Source organism: Bos grunniens, chromosome 11 (assembly GCF_055505025.1).
Source record: "Bos grunniens cultivar Pamir isolate PY7600 chromosome 11, Bosgru_T2T1.0, whole genome shotgun sequence".
NCBI classification, from domain to species: domain Eukaryota; kingdom Metazoa; phylum Chordata; class Mammalia; order Artiodactyla; family Bovidae; genus Bos; species Bos grunniens.
Genome location: NC_141175.1, coordinates 79,781,149 through 79,798,644, shown reverse-complemented (window position 1 = coordinate 79,798,644; position 17,496 = coordinate 79,781,149). Strand labels below are relative to the sequence as shown.

The window sequence follows — 17,496 nt, the reverse complement described above, 5'->3', positions numbered from 1 at the left end:
CATCAACATATATATACCCTTCTGACTGAGTTGTAAATAATAAATTTGAAAACAGAAATGTCCAGAAGAGCTCTCATTGGAAAAGACCCTGATGCTGGGAAAGATCAAGCACAGGAGGAGAAGGGGGCTACAGAGGACAAGATGATTGGACGGCATCACTAACTCAACGGACGTGAGTTTGAGCAAACTCTGGGAAATGGTGAAGGACAGGGAAACCTGGTGTGCTACAGTCCATGGGATTGCAAAGATCTGACACAACTGAGCAGCTGAACAACAACTGTCTCCTCAGCTCATTACAAACACCATACTAAATACGCCTACAAATAAACACTGAAATTGTGGTCAGATGTCTGTACTGACAGGCTTAAAACTAAAGATACATCAAATATAGTAAACAATCCAGCTGTCAAATGACAGGAAATGCCAAAAATATGATATAGCTAAACAAGAGATTAAGGGAAGGGAAAGTGACAGATATAAGGAGGGAGGGAAAAAGGAGAAAAATGAAGGAAGGATAAAGAGAAAGGGAGGGGTGCGGGGGAAGCAAAGGAGGAAATCAAGTGGTTCTGCTGTTTACAAAACCGCAGAGTTGGCAAACAGAGGCCTGAAGGGAAACTGGCATCCTTCCATATTCAAAACCACCCTGAGGTTATTTCACAGCCTTCTACTTTCTATTTCTGTTATCTAAGCTTATTGAAGTTCTCTCATTAATTTTTGGTTTCTTAGAGAATAAAGCTTCAAAGCAACCATACAAGTAACTGAGAGGATAATGAGGTTTTGTGACTTCAAAACAAAAAGTCAGAAGACAGAAAAGTTTCAAGCATGATACAAAACTCGTAAGCCATAAAGAAAAAGATAAACACAAAGTTTGAAAACAAAAAAAAAAGATAAATAAATAAAATTCAGGACAAAAAAAAAGATAAATAAACTGGAGAAAATAAAATACGAAATTCTACATGAAATAAAGCTCAAATTACAAACACAAAGATGGGGAAGTGATTTGCAAGATTTGCAAAAACTGTAACAAACTAATCATTAATATAAAGACAATTTACAAATCTGAACAAGATGAGCAATTATGAACAAAATGAAAACTTTCAAAAGAAAAAAAAATGGACAAAGGACACAAACAAGCCATTCATACACAAAAAATACAGAAATAGGAAATGAATATATAAAATTATATTTGACCTCATTAATAATGGTGTGCTGTTCTAAGCACATTATACTACATATATAAACTCGTTTAACCTTCATGATAACTCTAAGATGGGTACTTTTATTATTTCATTTTATGCATGATGAAACTGAAATAGACAGATTTATTGGTATGAGAAAATGAAAATATACGAAGTAGGGGAAAGGTTATAACAAATACACAGTGATCAAAGTCATTTGTAAATTGCAGATTTTAGAATAGGAACACTAAGAGAAGGTGTGAATTAACAGCACTAAATCTGTTTTCCATATTCTACTCCCAGGTTTAAAGGAGTCTCATATAGTGTTCAGAGAAGGCAATGGCACCCCACTCCAGTACTCTTGCCTGGAAAATCCCATGGATGGAGGAGCCTGGTGGGCTGCAGTCCATGGGGTCACTAAGAGCTGGACACGACTGAGCGACTTCATTTTCACTTTTCACTTTCCTGCATTGGAGAAGGCAATGGCAACCCACTCCAGTGTTCTTGCCTGGAGAATCCCAGGGATGGGGGAGCCTGGTGGGCTGCCGTCTATGGGGTCGCACAGAGTCAGATACGACTGAGGTGACTTAGCAGCAGTAGCAGCATATAGTGTTAACATTAATATTCAACAATTTAAGTTAGTAAATATTTATTGAGATGCATCTGTAAGTACAGAAATACACAATGTGAAGGAGGTAGAGACAAATAAAACATGGTACCCTGATTAAAGAAGGTATCAATGTAGGAGAAACCAGATACAATACATAAAAACATAAATGTTTCATAAGAAGCTAGTGATTTCTACCTTTCAATAAATTTCACCATTACTACATAAAAGGAAACATTTTTTTTAACAAAAGGAGAAAGAGGAATTAAAAAAAAGAGAGAAAATAATCAAGTGTGACATTTTAAAATGAATGGGAATAAATACTCAGATATTAAAAAAATAAAGTGATATCTACTATGGGCCAGAGAATTGATCAAATCATTCTAGCACATACTTAAAACAAATGATACATGTAATACTGTGTAATTCCTTTTCACAAACACTTCCAACTTTAAACATGTGTGACAAACTAAGTTCCAACATGTTATAATCTATAACTTAATCCAGATTTTTTTTTCCTTGATAACTGAGATTGAAGCTTTGGATGATTTTCTCCATAGAAGGTATAAGTGCCAGAGTTTATTTTAAGAGAAATGACTGAGACAGAAGCTGGATAGATGGGTCAGAATGCATGGGGTTTACAAGTTACAAGATGAATCATGCTGTATGGCAGAAAAATCAGGGCAAAAGTTGTTAGAAGAAATAGATAAGAAGGAACGTGCTGGTGGATTGTCAGGAAAAGGTTTTTCAGGATAAATAAGTACCTGAAAGAATTATAGGAACACCCATTAGATTATCTGTTCAGGAACATTAAAAATGACTGCCAGAGAAAGCTTGGAAATTTCAACTTAAATGTAGCTTGCAATGTCATTTCAAGGCACTGGATGAGAAAACATGGTTTCTTCATAAAGGTATGTTGAACTGGCAAAAGGATAACAAAATGAAATTGTGAACAGCTGATTTTCCTAAAGCTCACACTGTAAATTCTGATTATATATTTGCATCATTTGAGGGTTTCAAAAGCACATAATAAAATACTAGCAAATATATTCCAAAAGTACATTAAAAGAGTGATATACTATGACAAAGTTCACATTAGAACTGCAAAGATTGTTCAACTGTAGGAAACCTACTACTTTCAGAATTTAGCATATTGATCAAAAGAGAAAAAAAAACCTCTTTAGAGAAAATCATGGCAAAATTCTGAAAAAGCATTAATGTTATCTTTTACTTTTGATTTTTTAAGTACAATAGGAATCTGTAGTTTTAAAACCCTCATAAATAAAGACTATTTCCTTTAAATGATTTTTAAAAATATATACAAAGGTAGTAACATACTTAAGGGAAATACTAGAAGCATTCTAATAAAACTAAAGGAGGGGGAAAAATCCCCTATCATTACTATTTAATAGCTTTTCAAAGATACTGCATGATACTATTAAAGAAGAGAAGAAAATAAAAAGGTTTACAACTAGAAAAAGAACTGATAAATTCAATACCTTTTATAAATGATATGATCATATACTCTCTTGAAATTCAAGAAAATGAATTGAAAAACTAATTATAAAGAATGAAAGAATTCTTTACTATGGTTGGGGAACAAAATTAACATCCTTTATAGAGATACAAAGTAATATAGTAAAGCAATTCTTAATACAACACAAAAAGAAATATTAAAGAAAGTTTTAATATTGAATATGGAAATAATTATAAAGAAAATTTCAAAATGTTATTACTGAAAGCAAAAGCATTCCCTATTTCTTTCCATTTTCTGATCTATTTACACATTTATTGCATTTTTAGTAGGCCAGGTATTAAAGCATTCCCCACTTTAATGATGAGGGAAGAGAAGACCACAGAGGCGGAGTAAGCCTTCCAAACATGCATAACTAGCACATGGTGACAACAAAAGACAGACCCAGATTTTTCTGGCTCCAAAGCTCCCCTCTTTCTACTACGACACACTGCTGCAAGTTCAAGAAAGGGGAGAACCTCTAAGCAAATTCAGATAAAATCCAACAAGTCTTCAATATTTAATGTCTTTAATAAAGTTCTATTTACAATCACTGTAAATGTATGCAAGATATTTATATCAAATTAATGTGAACAAGTTAAACAGAAATCAGAGAAGTTGTCAGAAAGAAACTGAATTAGCTATGTCAGGTCCTAGTCTTACGTTCTCAAAAGGACTGAGTATATGTGTGCAGTTCCCAGAATAGCGAAGATTCACAGTACTTCCTAGACTGACCTAACCAACATGGAGAGGGAAAAAAGCTAAGACAGACAATTCAACCTGATTCTATCCTGAATCATGATCCCATGTCACCTACAGATTGACCCTACCCTTCGAATCCCCTTTGGTTACCCTGAATTTGCTTTTCTAACATCGTGATTATACTCCTGGCATAGAAAAGTGAAAAATGCAGTGAAACAGTCACTCAGTCGGTCCAACTCGTAGTGACCCCATAGACTGTAGTCTGCCAGGCTCCTCTGTCTATGGAATTCTCCAGGTAAGAATACTGGAGTGAGTAGCCATTCCCTTCTCCAGGGGATGTTCCCAACCCAGGGATTGAACCCAGGTCTCCTGCACTGCAGGCAGGTTCTTTACCATCTGAGCCACCAGAGCAGTCCCTTGGCATAAAGAATATACTACAATACAATTCCACGTACCAAGGAATACTACACTAAATAAAAGCCCCCGTCTTTTGGCCTATCAGAATGGATCCTAGCATTCTTCTTCCTGTACTGGGTTTTGTTTTTGTTTTGTTGATCCTGATCACATACTTATTAGCTGAATTACATTTTTCAAAAAGCAGTGGGAGATGGCTCCTAACGTGTTTTCCCCTAGATATCATCCATTATAACTATCTTCTCCCGTAGTATTCAACTCTAGGATTTAGCATTCAACCGTCCTTTGGAAAAGGGAAAGATGGCTATTTGAGGTTTAAAAGGAAAGTGAGGAAACAATGGTGAATGAAAGCAGAATTACTACAGATCCAGGAGCAGAACTACTACAGATCTAGGTCCTGCTAATCCAAAGCTATTTAGAAGTCAACTGTATGCCTTACAAGATGAAAGCGTGTGATGAAGAGACAAACGAGATAGGAACATCAGAAAAGTTATCAATTTTTAATACTTACCTTAGGTCTCAGTTCCGAAGACTAATAATTCATAGACATCAAATTGAAACACATACATTACCATATATAAAATGTAATAGCTAGCCAATGAGAATTTGCTGTATGACATAGGGAGCTTAAATCTGGTGCTCTGTGACAAACTAAAGGGGTGGGATGGGGTAGGAGGTAGGAAGGAGGTTCAAGAGGGATGGGACATAAGTATTTATGGTTAATCTATGTTGACATATGGCAGAAGACAATATAATACTGTAAAGCAATTATCCTTTAATTAAAAATAAATAAATTTAAAAAAAGAAAAACTTTTGCAGAAGAAGGCTAAGCTATCCACAATCTATAGCTGCTGGGCCTGGACACCGTTCTACTTAATCACTAGTTAGCTACAGCCTCACACAATGTACAGCCTGAAAAATCCCATGAATCCAAGCCCTAAGTTGCTGCATCTGAAAGCCGTTTCAGGATACTGAAACTCAACTCGTTTCAGAAACTCAAATTTCTCCAAGAGACAGACACTTTACATTGTCCTGCAAAGCCCTTAAGAATGCGAAGAGGTGATACATGAGGACAAAAAGGTACACATCTTAAGAGAAAGAAGAATTCATCACTGAAGAACTTCAGAAGTTCCTTTGCTTCTCAAAAAAAAAAAAGAAGAAACATTCCTAACATCCTTACCAGTAAACGACATCCAGTGGTGCAAAGTAGTTGTTCATTATCAGGTCAGCAAAGTAAGCTTCTGTTTCCCGGCAGGCAGTTCCATTTCCAATCACCACTGTGCTGCAGCTTGAAGAAGAAACAGAATGAAAAAAAGGATGAGATCAAGGCATGCTTATAAATCAATCAGGAGAAAATGGACAGAATGCACAAACAATATTATATGATGCTCGTATTGTCTCATATATCCAAGCAACCTCTCCACTATCTCACAAGGGCAGTGCAGACTTATGTAGAATAAAAGACACTGCCTCTGCACTTGGTATTATAGGAGGTCATGGAGAAATGTTTTATGATCACATAGTCTCAAAAACAGTTAGCTTTCTCCCCACCTAGAAGTAACCAAATTTAGGCAAGAATAAGTGAACAGTTCAGTTCAGTCACTCAGTTGTGTCCGACTCTTTGCGTACCCCATAGGCTGCAGCACACCAGGCTTCCCTGTCCATCACTAACTCCCAGAGCTTGCTCAAATTCATGTCCATCAAGTCGGTGATGCCATCCAACCATCTCATCCTCTGTCATCCCCTTCTCCTGCCTTCAATCTTTCTCAGCATCAGCGTCTTTTCCAATGAGTCAGTTCTTTGCATCAGGTGGCCAAAATATTGGAACTTCAGCATTAGCACTTCCAATGAATATTCAGGACTGATTTCCCTTAGGATTGACTGGTTGGATCTCCTTGCAGTCCAAGGGACCCTCAAGAGTCTTCTCCAACACTGCAGTTCAAAAGCATCAATTCTTTAGCTCTCAACTTTCTTTATGGTCCAATTCTCACATCCATATGTAACTACTGGAAAAAGTACAGCTTTGACTCTACAGACCTCTGTTGGCAAAGTAATGTTTCTGCTTTTTAATATGCTGTCTAGATTGGTCACAGCTTTTCTTCCAAGGAGCAAGCATCTTTTAATTTCACACCTCCAGTTACCATCTGCAGTGATTTCAGAGCCCAAGAAAAATAAAGTCTCTGTTTCCATTGCCTCCCCATCTATTTTCCATGAAGTGATGGGACCAGATGCTATGATCTGTTTTTTGAATGTTGAATTTTAAGCCAGCTTTTTTACCCTCCTCTTCGACTTTCATCAAGAGGCTCTTTAGTTCCTCTTCACTTTCTGCCACAAGGGTGGTGTCCTCTGCATATCTGAGGTTATTGATATTTCTCTCAGAAATCTTGATTCCAGCTTGTGCTTCATCCAGTCCGGCATTTCACAAGATGTACTCTACATACAAATTAAATAAGCAGGGTGACAATACACAGCTTTGACTACTCCTTTCCCAATTTGGAACCAGTCTGTAGTCCACATCTGTTTCTAAACTGTTGCTTCTTAACCTGCATGCAGATTTCTCAGGAGGCAGATCAGGTGGTCTGGTATTCCCATCTCTTTAAGAATTTTCCACAGTTTGTTATGATCCACACAGTCAAAGGTTTTGGCATAGTATTTCTGGAATTCTCTTGCTTTTTCTATGATCCAATGGATGTTGGCAATTTGATCTCTGGTTCCTGTGCCTTTTCTAAATCCAGCTTGAACATCTGCAAGTTCTCAGTTCACGTAATGTTGAAGCCTGGCTTGGAGAATTTTGAGCATTACTTGGCTAGCATGTGAGATGAGTGCAATTTGCAGTACTTTGAACATTCTTTTTGGCATTGCCTTTCTTTGGGATTGGAATGAAAACTGACATTTACCGATGCTGAGTGTGGTCACTGCTGTGTTTTCCAAATTTGCTGGCGTATTGAGTGCAGCACTTTCACAGCATCATCTTTTAGGCTTTGGAATAGTTCAGCTGAAATTCCATTATTTCCACTAGTTTTGTTCATGGTGATTCTTCCTAAGGCCCACTTGACTTCACACTCCAGGATGTCTGGCTCTAGGTGAGTGATCATACCATCAGGGTTATCTGAGTCATTAAGATTTTTTTTTTGTATAGTTATTCTGTGTATTTTTGCCACCTCTTGCTAATATCTTTTGCTTCTGATAGGTCCATAATGTTTCTATCCTTTATTGTGCCCATCTTTGCATAAAATGTAATTGAAATGTAATGTAACGGAATAAGAGAACATTCTAAGCCATAATAAAGAACTATGACTGAATTATGTGGTATGTTTTCAAGTAATTTCTGAAGCTTCCAACTACTGCCAAATCCATTCCTCAGATCTATAAAAAAGAAAGAAAGAGAGGGAGGGAGAGAAGAAGGAAGGAAGGGGAGGAGGAAGAAGAGAAAGAGAAAGCCCAAACTGAAGAATTAAATGGTCACTTTTGCTTATATTGGACTTCCCTGGTGGCTCAGATGGTAAAACATCTGTCTACAATGTGGGAGACCTGGGTTCGAGCCCTGGGTGGGGAAGATCCCCTGGAGAAGGAAATGGCAATCTACTCCAGTACTATTGCCTGGAAAATCCCATGGACAGAGAAGCCTGGTAGGCTACAGTCTGTGGGGTTGCAAAGAGTCAGACACGACTGAGCGACTTCACTTCACTTCACTTTGCTTATATTACCAACTTTGTTTAGTGAAGGCTGCAGAAGCGGGCAGCATTCCTCCAGTCTCCAAATAGCAAAGTTCTCCAGCAATTTGCCCCAGCATGGTTTAACATAGCTCCTTTCCTCACACCAAGGCACTTCCCTTAATACGCCCCTCCAAATTAGGAACTTCAAAGGTTATCTCTGACTGTCTGAGCCACTGAAGTACTCAAAAGGATACTTATTTTCATACTTGAAATTCAGCAAAAGCCTCTTTATTTTCTCTGCCTCTCGGAAGCCTTGTCCACAATGCAGGTATACCACGTCAGTATGAAGTATCTGACCTTAGGAAAAAATAAAAGGAATAAGCCATTTTGTAAGAAATTACAAAACATAAAACACCACTGATTTGATTAAGCAAGTTGAAACTGAAAAGCAAACTGGTTTATCTTTTTTAGAAATGCAGTCTGAATCTTTCTTTATATATATATAATTTCTTAAAAAAATTTTTTTTAATTGGAAGATAATTGCTTCACAATGTTATGTTGGTTTCTGCCATACATTAACTTGAATCAGCCATAGGTATACATACGTCCCCTCCCTCTTGAACCTTCCCTTAACCTCCCACCCAAACCCACCCCTCTAGGTTGTCCCAGAGCACAAGTTTGAGCTCCCTGCATCATTCAGCAAACTCCCACTATCTGTTTTACATATGGTACATATGATTCCATGCTACTGTCTCAATATTCTTCAATCAGATACTGCCATAAGGACTCTGAAATTTTGTTACTTTCAGAGTTACTAGAACTCTATTTTGCTACACTAAATCTTTACTAACTAGATAATATACCATGATACCTAAAAGAGAAATGATTTTTAGTAACACTTAACATCAAAAATAGTAAAAGCTAACATTTACTGAAAATTTATTATATATCAGAGGGTTATAATACTATTCTATTTCTTCCTTTGAGTTATAGATACGTAAATTTCTTGACCTTGTGTAAATTTTTTAGCTACGTACTTGTTAACTATGACCTTTTCTGTACTAAACAATATTTTGGCCAGAAATACATTTTAAAATATGAGGGTAACTACCTAAAGAATAGAAGTGATGAGCTAAATGACCAACTTAGGAAGTTAGGAAAAGGACAGTAAAATAATCTCAAAGAAAGTGTAAGGAACAAAATGATAAAAGTTAAAAAAGCAGAAATAAATGAAACAGAAAAGAAGAAAATTCATATAACATAGAAGACCAATGAAGTTTCACCTATTAAGAAAAATACATAAATTTAGCAATACCAACCAAGAAAAATAAAGATGACATAAATAAATTGTATTAGAAATGAATTTAGCAGATGCAGAGAGATTACTATAAAAACTTTATGTTAATTTAGATTAGAATAAATTCTAGAAAAGTCTTAAAACACACTGAAAATATATACGTGTATATGCATGTACGTATGTGTGCATAAAATTTTAAAAAGAACTATCCTATAAACAATACAAATACAGTAAAAGATAAAAGCCATATGAGAGCTCAACAAATACAGGAAAAAACACTGACAAAATACACTACCCATTTATTAGTACTATAAAAAAGCATAATATAAAAAAAGAACAACTGGGACAGCAAAATAAAAAACCCATGAATATATTTATAAAAAAATGTATCCCCACAAAACCCAAAAGATGAGCAGGTGGGAACAATGACCCAACAACCACAAAGGCGGATGTGTATCAGCATTTCTATCAGACGAGGCAGAGCAAAACAATGCAGAATCTCATGGACCTCAGATCGGAAAAAGCCTCAAAATATCAGAAGGTACTTCCCTGGAAATCAAAACTGGTTCATTTCACACCAGGAAGTAAAACTGAAAAAGACTTCTGCATACTCTAATTTATAGGTCAGTATAAACATTGCACAGTAAGTTCCGGAAAGATTGGAAAACTCTGATCTCTGAACTCTTGAAACTAATCCATAGGATATTCAAGACAAAATGTCACAGTGAGAAAAAAACTGTTCAGAATCGTATCCACACTAGGCTTCCCTAGTGGCTCGGGTAAAGAATCTGCCTGCAATGAAGGAGACCTGGGTTCGATCCCTAGGTTGGGAAGATCCTCTGGAGGAAGGCATAGCAATCCAGTCCAGTATTCTTGCCTGGAGAATCCTCATGGACAAAGGAGCCTGGTGGGCTACAGTCCTTGGGGTCACAAAGAGTGAGACACGACTGAGGACACAGCAAGGACAGTATGGGCGAAAGGGGCAAAAACGTCTAGATAAAAGGGAAGAAAGCAAATTTTAACAAGTATAAGGCTATCTCTCTTTCCAAATAGATATAAAAGTTTTTCTTCCAAATAATTTGGAAAAAGTAGAAATAACAGTTCTAGAGATATGCAGCTACCCTAACACAGCCTTCATTCCTAAAAGTTGAGTAAAACTCATTTTATGTAAAATTAAGAAAAGTATCACAGTCAAATTTCACATAGAATGATTATTTCTCAAATCAGGAAACAAAAATGATTAGAAGGATATCCTTACAGAAAGGTGTGCCCCCAAACAGAGAAAAACTGTAACCTAATATATAAAAACAAACAAACAAACAAAAAAAAGATTATAGAAAATGAGAATAAAATAAATCAGAACTAGAAAATGTCAGAAATAAGATGAAAGAATACAGGAATGAATTAAATGTGAAAGAAAAAGTTATTCCAGAAACGGAAAACTTAAACCAAGAAAAATTTTTTAAAAATGTAAATAATCAAAAAAATAAAAGGTGAAGAAGTTCACCATTGAACTATAACCCATTTTTTATCAGTATCAAATGGAAATTCAAAACTTTAAAAACATAGTACCTTAAATAACTAAATGGATGGATTTAATAGCACATTAGACCCTAAACCACTTCAGTGTTCTTGCCTTGAGAACCCCATGAACAGTATGAAAACGCAAAATGATAGGACACTGAAAGAGAAACTTCCCAGGTCAGTACGTGCCCAATATGCTACTGGAGATGAGTGGAGAAATAACTCCAGAAAGAATGAAGGGATGGAGCCAAAGCAAAAACAATACCCAGCTGTAGACGTGACTGGTGATACAAGCAAGGTCCGATGCTGTAAAGAGCAATATTGCATAGGAACCTGGAATGTCAGGTCCGTGAATCAAGGCAAATTGGAAGTGGTCAAACAGGAGATGGCAAGAGTGAATGTCGACATTCTAGGAATCAGAGAACTGAAATGGACTGGAATGGGTGAATTTAACTCAGATGACCATTATATCTACTACTGCGGGCAGGAATCCCTCAGAAGAAATGGAGTGGCCATCATGGTCAACAGAAGAGTCTGAAATGCAGTACTTGGATGCAATCTCAAAAACGACAGAATGATCTCTATTCCTTTCCAAGGCAAACCATTCAGTATCACAGTAATCCAAGTCTATGCCCCAACCAGTAACACTGAAGAAGCTGAAGTTGAATGGTTCTATGAAGACCTACAAGACCTTTTAGAACTAACACCCAAAAAAGATGTCCTTTTCATTATAGGGGAATGGAATGCAAAAGTAGGAAGTCAAGAAACACCTGGAGTAACAGGCAAATTTGGCCTTGGAATACGGAATGAAGCAGGGCAAACACTAATAGAGTTTTGCCAAGAAAATGCACTGGTCAGAGCAAACACCCTCTTCCAACAACACAAGAGAAGACTCTATACATGGACATCACCAGATGGTCAACACCGAAGTAAGATGATTATATTCTTTGCAGCCAAAGATGGAGAAGCTCTATACAGTCAGCAAAAACAAGACCAGGAGCTGACTGTGGCTCAGACCATGAACTCCTTATTGCCAAATTCAGACTTAAATTGAAGAAAGTAGGGAAAACCACTAGACCATTCAGGTATGACCTAAATCAAATCCCTTATGATTATACAGTGGAAGTGAGAAATAGATTTAAGGGCCTAGATCTGATAGATAGAGTGCCTGATGAACTATGGAATGAAGTTCGTGACATTGTACAGGAGACAGGGATCAAGACCATCCCCATGGAAAAGAAACGCAAAAAAGCAAAATGGCTGTCTGGGGAGGCCTTACAAATAGCTGTGAAAAGAAGAGAAGCAAAAAGCAAACAAGCAAAGGAAAGATATAAACATTTGAATGCAGAGTTCCAAGAATAGCAAGAAGAGAAAAGCCTTCTTCAGCGACCAATGCAAAGAAATAGAGGAAAACAACAGAATGGGAAAGACTAGGGATCACTTCAAGAAAATCAGAGATACCAAAGGAACATTTCAGGCAAAGATGAGTTCGATAAAGGACAGAAATGGTATGGACCTAACAGAAGCTGAAGATATTAAGAAGAGATGGCAAGAATACACGGAAGAACTGTACAAAAAAGATCTTCACGACCCAGATAATCACGATGGTGTGATCACTGACCTAGAGCCAGACATCCTGGAATGTGAAGTCAAGTGGGCCTTAGAAAGCATCACTACAAACAAAGCTAGTGGAGGTGATGGAATTCCAATTGAGCTATTCCAAATCCTGAAAGATGATGCTGTGAAAGTGCTGCACTCAATATGCCAGCAAATTTGGAAAACTCAGCAGTGGCCACAAGACTGGAAAAGGTCAGTTTTCATTCGAATCCCAAAGAAAGGCAATGCTGAAGAATGCTCTAACTACCGCACAATTGCACTCATCTCACACGCTAGTAAAGTAATGCTCAAAATTCTCCAAGCCAGGCTTCAGCAATATGTGAACCGTGAACTTCCTAATGTTCAAGCTGGTTTTAGAAAAGGCAGAGGAACCAGAGATCAAATTGCCAACATCCGCTGGATCATAGAAAAAGCAAGAGAGTTCCAGAAAAACATCTATTTCTGCTTTATTGACTATGCCAAAGCCTCTGACTGTGTGGATCACAATAAACTGTGGAAAATTCTTCAAGAGATGGGAAAACCAGACCACCTGATCTGCCTCTTGAGAAATTTGTATGCAGGTCAGGAAGCAACAGTTAGAACTGGACATGGAACAACAGACTGGTTCCAAATAGGAAAAGGAGTTCGTCAAGGCTGTATATTGTCACCCTGTTTATTTAACTTATATGTAGAGTACATCATGAGAAACGCTGGACTGGAATAAACACAAACTGGAATCAAGATTGCCGGGAGAAATATCAATAACCTCAGATATGCAGATGACACCACCCTTATGGCAGAAAGTGAAGAAGAACTCAAAAGCCTCTTGATGAAAGTGAAAGAGGAGAGTGAAAAAGTTGGCTTACAGCTCAACACTCAGAAAACGAAGATCATGGCATCCGGTCCCATCACTTCATGGGAAATAGATGGGGAAACAGTGGAAACAGTTTCAGACTTTATTTTTCTGGGCTCCAAAATCACTACAGATGGTGACTGCAACCATGAAATTAAAAGACACTTACTCCTTGGAAGGAAAATTATGAACAACCTAGATAGCATATTCAAAAGCAGAGACATTACTTTGCCAACAAAGGTCCATCTAGTCATGGCTATGGTTTTTCCTGTGGTCACATATGGATGTGAGAGTTGGACTGTGAAGAAGGCTGAGTGCCAAAGAATTGATGCTTTTGAACTGTGGTGTTGGAGAAGACTCTCGAGAATCCCTTGGACTGCAAGGAGATCCAAATAGTCCATTCTGAAGGAGATCAGCCCTGGGATTTCTTTGGAAGGAATGATGCTAAAGCTGAAACTCCAGTACTTTGGCCACCTCATGCGAAGAGTTGACTCATCGGAAAAGATTCTGATGCTGGGAGGGATTGGGGGCAGGAGGAGAAGGGGACGACAGAGGATGAGATGGCTGGATGGCATCACTGACTCGATGGATGTGAGTCGCAGTGAACTCCGGGAGTTGGTGATGGACAGGAAGGCCTGGCGTGCTGCAATTCATGGGGTTGTGAAGAGTTGTACACGACTGAGCGACTGATCTGATCTGATCTAGACATACCAGAATAAAGGATTAATTATAAAGACAGTCAATGGAAAATAAAAGAATTGGAAATAGAGGGAAAAATTGAATGATCTAAAATACATGTAATTAGAATTCCAGAAAAAAAGATTCAAGAAGTTCTACAAACCTCAAGCACAATTCATGTTCTCCCCTCAAAACAAACAAACAATACACACACAAAGAACTATTAAGTATGTAAGAAAACTTTTGAAAACCAAGAAGAAAAAATTTTTTCAGTAGAGGAAAAAACTATTACCTTCAAAGAAACAATAATAAGATTTTTGGCTGATTTCTAAACAGAAACTATAGTCGTCAGAAAAGAAAAAAGATGTCTTTAAATTACTGGAAATAACTGCCAATCTTGAATTCTATACCCAGCAAAATATTTTTCAAATCTGAAGGCAAATCAGAAACTTTCAGTCAAGAAAAAAAAAAATTGAGACAATTTTTCACTACCTGATCTACATTAAAAAGTAACAGGCTAGAGTTTTGGGAAGAAAGAAAATGATCTCAAATGGATATAGAAATGTAGAAAGAAATGAAGATAATAGAAAGGGCAAATAAATGAGTAAACAGGAAAAAAAAACAGTGACTGGACAAAACAATAAAAATGACTTGTGGTATTTAAAATATATACAGTATTAAAATGCATCATAGAGGGAGGAGCTAAGATGGCGGAGGAGGACGGGGAGAACACTTTCTTGAACCCCACAAATTCATCAAAAGAACATTTAAACGCGGAGTAAATTCCACAAAATAACTTCTGAATGCCGGCAGAGGACATCAGGCACCCAGAAAAGCAACCCAACTCTGCAAAAGGAGGTAGGAAAAAATATAAAAGACAAAAAAAGAGACAAAAGAGGGAGGGACGGAGTTCCGTCCCGGGAAGGAAGTCTTAAAAAGAGAGAAGTTTCCAAACACCAGGAAACCTTCCCACTGCCGAATCTGTGCCGAGCCTTGGAAGCACAGAGGGCAACATAACAGGGAGGAAAAATAAACTATTAAAACCCGCACATTGCGAGCCCTACAGTAACTCCCCCAGCGGAGAAGCAGCGCAGACGCCTGCATCCACCATTAGCAAGCGGGGGCTGGGCAGGGAGGCTTGGCGCGGGCTGCAACGCAAGGAACTGGCCTGAATACCCCGAGCGCTATCTGAGCGAAATAATTTGGGCTAGCAAACCAGACTGTGGGCTATCTACCACGCGAAAAGCCAGCCCTAACCTAAGACACCGCCAGGCCCGCGCAGAACAAAGGACTGAACAGAGATAGCCGGCGGCAGACCATCCCCCTCCGGTGATAGGCAGCCAGAGCTGGGAGGGGACAATCGCAGCCCCAGAGAGACATTATCTATAAAACTGTAAGCAGGCTTCTTTGCTAACTAAAACTTCTTGGGGGTCTGGACGGTCAACATCTGCCTGAGAAGGTGCGCTGGTGCACACCTAGATAACCGAGCGGCGGGGAGGCGATAAGTCGCAGCAATCGCGCATGCGAAACACCTCATCACCTGAGCTGCTCGGATCTGGGAAGGGCACAAAACGCAGGCCCAACCCAGAGTCTGCGCCTCTGAGGACTACCCGAGTGCCTGAACCTGAGCGGCCTGGACCTGGAAGTGCAGGCAGCCCAGGGCCGGCCACAGATGGTTCCCAGTGGAGCAACCTAGAGCCTGAGGAGCATGGGCAGGGAGGCCACACGCGCCGTGAAGGGGGGGTGGGGGCAGACCCAATGTGGCTGAGGCACTGCGAGCATACGCCAGTGTTATTTGTTTGCAGCATTCCTCCCTACCTCCCCTCAGAGCGACTGAACAAGTGAGCCTAAAAAAAAAAAAAAAAAGTGTTCTCCACCGTCCCCTTTGTGTCAGGGCGGAAACCACACACTGAAGAGACCAGCAAACAGAAGAAGCTGTAACAGAGGGAACCACCTTGGAAGCTACAGGCAATAGATTAAAACCCTGTGTATAGAACAGTTTTATGGACTCTGTGGGAGAGGGAGAGGGGTGGGAAGATTTGGGAGAATGGCATTGAAACATGTAGAATATCATGTATGAAACGAGATGCCAGTCCAGGTTCGATGCACGATACTGGATGCTTGGGGCTAATGCACTGGGACAACCCAGAGGGATGGTATGGGGAGGGAGGAGGGAGGAGGGTTCAGGATGGGGAACACATGTATACCTGTGGTGGATTCATTTTGATATTTGGCAAAACTAATACAATTATGTTAAGTTTAAAAATAAAATAAAATTTAAAAAAATAAAATAAAAAGTTAAAAAAAAAAAAACAAAAAACCCTGTGGTTAGTACCAACTACATAGGAAGGGGCCTATAGATCTTGAGAAATGTAAGTCGGACCCAGGAACTAGCCAAAAATGAACTGAACCCGCAATACTCACAACAAAACCAGAGAAAGTCCTAGATATATTTTTACTATTTTTACAATCATTCTTTCTTTCTTTTTTCTATTTTTAATTGAAAAAAAATTTTTTTAAGTCCTCTATTATTCCTTTAATTTTCACTTTTATAACCAATTAATTTGCAAAAAAAAAGACCCCATTTTTTTTAAAGCAAACTTCATATATATATTTTTTATAATTTTTTTGACCTTGTTTTTTTTTTTCTTCTTCTTTTCTTTAACATTGTATTTTTGAAATTCCAAACTCTACTCTAGATTTTTAATTTTAGCTTTTCGGTATTTGTTATCAATTTTGTACCTATAGTTTGTTTTTTTTTTATAATTTCTGTGACCCTTTTTTATTTTCTCTTTTTCTTTTTCTCTGTTTCTTTCTCTTCTTCTTTTAAATAACATTGTATACCTGAAATTCCAAACTCTATTCTAGATTTTTAATTTATGCTTTTTGGTATTTGTTATCAATTTTGTACCTGTATTTTCTTTATAATTTATGCGACTTTGTTCTTGCTTGTTTTTTTCTCTCGCTCTTTCTTTTTCTTCTTCTTTTTTTAAAATTGTATTTTTGAAATTCCAAACTCTACTCTAGATTTTTAACTTTTGCTTTTTGGTATTAGTTATCAATTTTGTACCTATATTTTCTTTATAATTTTCACGACCTTGTTTGTTTTTGTTCGTTTTTTCTCTCTTTCTTTTCCTTCTTCTTTTCTTTAACAGCGTATTTTTGAAATTCCAAACTCTACTCTAGATTTTTAATTTTTGCTTTTATGTATTTGTTACCAATTTTGTACCTTTAAGAACCCAATCTTCAGGACCCATTTATCACTAGGGAGCGAGATTACTGGCTTAACTGCTGTCTCTCCCTTTGGACTCTCCTTTTTCTCCACCAGGTCACCTGTGTCTCCTCCCTAACTCCTCTCTACTCTACCCAACTCTGTGAATTTCTGTGTGTTCCAGACGGTGGAGAACACTTAGGGAACTGATTACTGGCTGGATCTGTCTCCCTCCTTTTCATTGCCCCCCCTTTTATCCTCCTGGCC

General features: G+C 38.0%; 1 protein-coding gene across 18 annotated transcripts in view; it reads right to left on the bottom strand.

Annotated features, from left to right (window-relative positions):
• The window catches only part of SRBD1 (S1 RNA binding domain 1), a 244,657-nt gene that overhangs the window by 162,098 nt on the left and 65,063 nt on the right, over positions 1 to 17,496 (bottom strand). For 11 of the 18 annotated variants that reach the window (XM_086327142.1, XM_086327143.1, XM_086327152.1 and 8 more), the window contains 2 exons: positions 8,331 to 8,427; positions 5,595 to 5,705 (listed from right to left, as the gene is read on the bottom strand). In XM_086327142.1, the coding sequence (XP_086183268.1) occupies positions 5,595 to 5,705; positions 8,331 to 8,427 (208 nt within the window). The remainder of the gene's footprint in view (positions 1 to 5,594; positions 5,706 to 8,330; positions 8,428 to 17,496) is intronic. The other 7 variants (XM_086327144.1, XM_086327146.1, XM_086327154.1 and 4 more) reach the window with 1 other exon arrangement.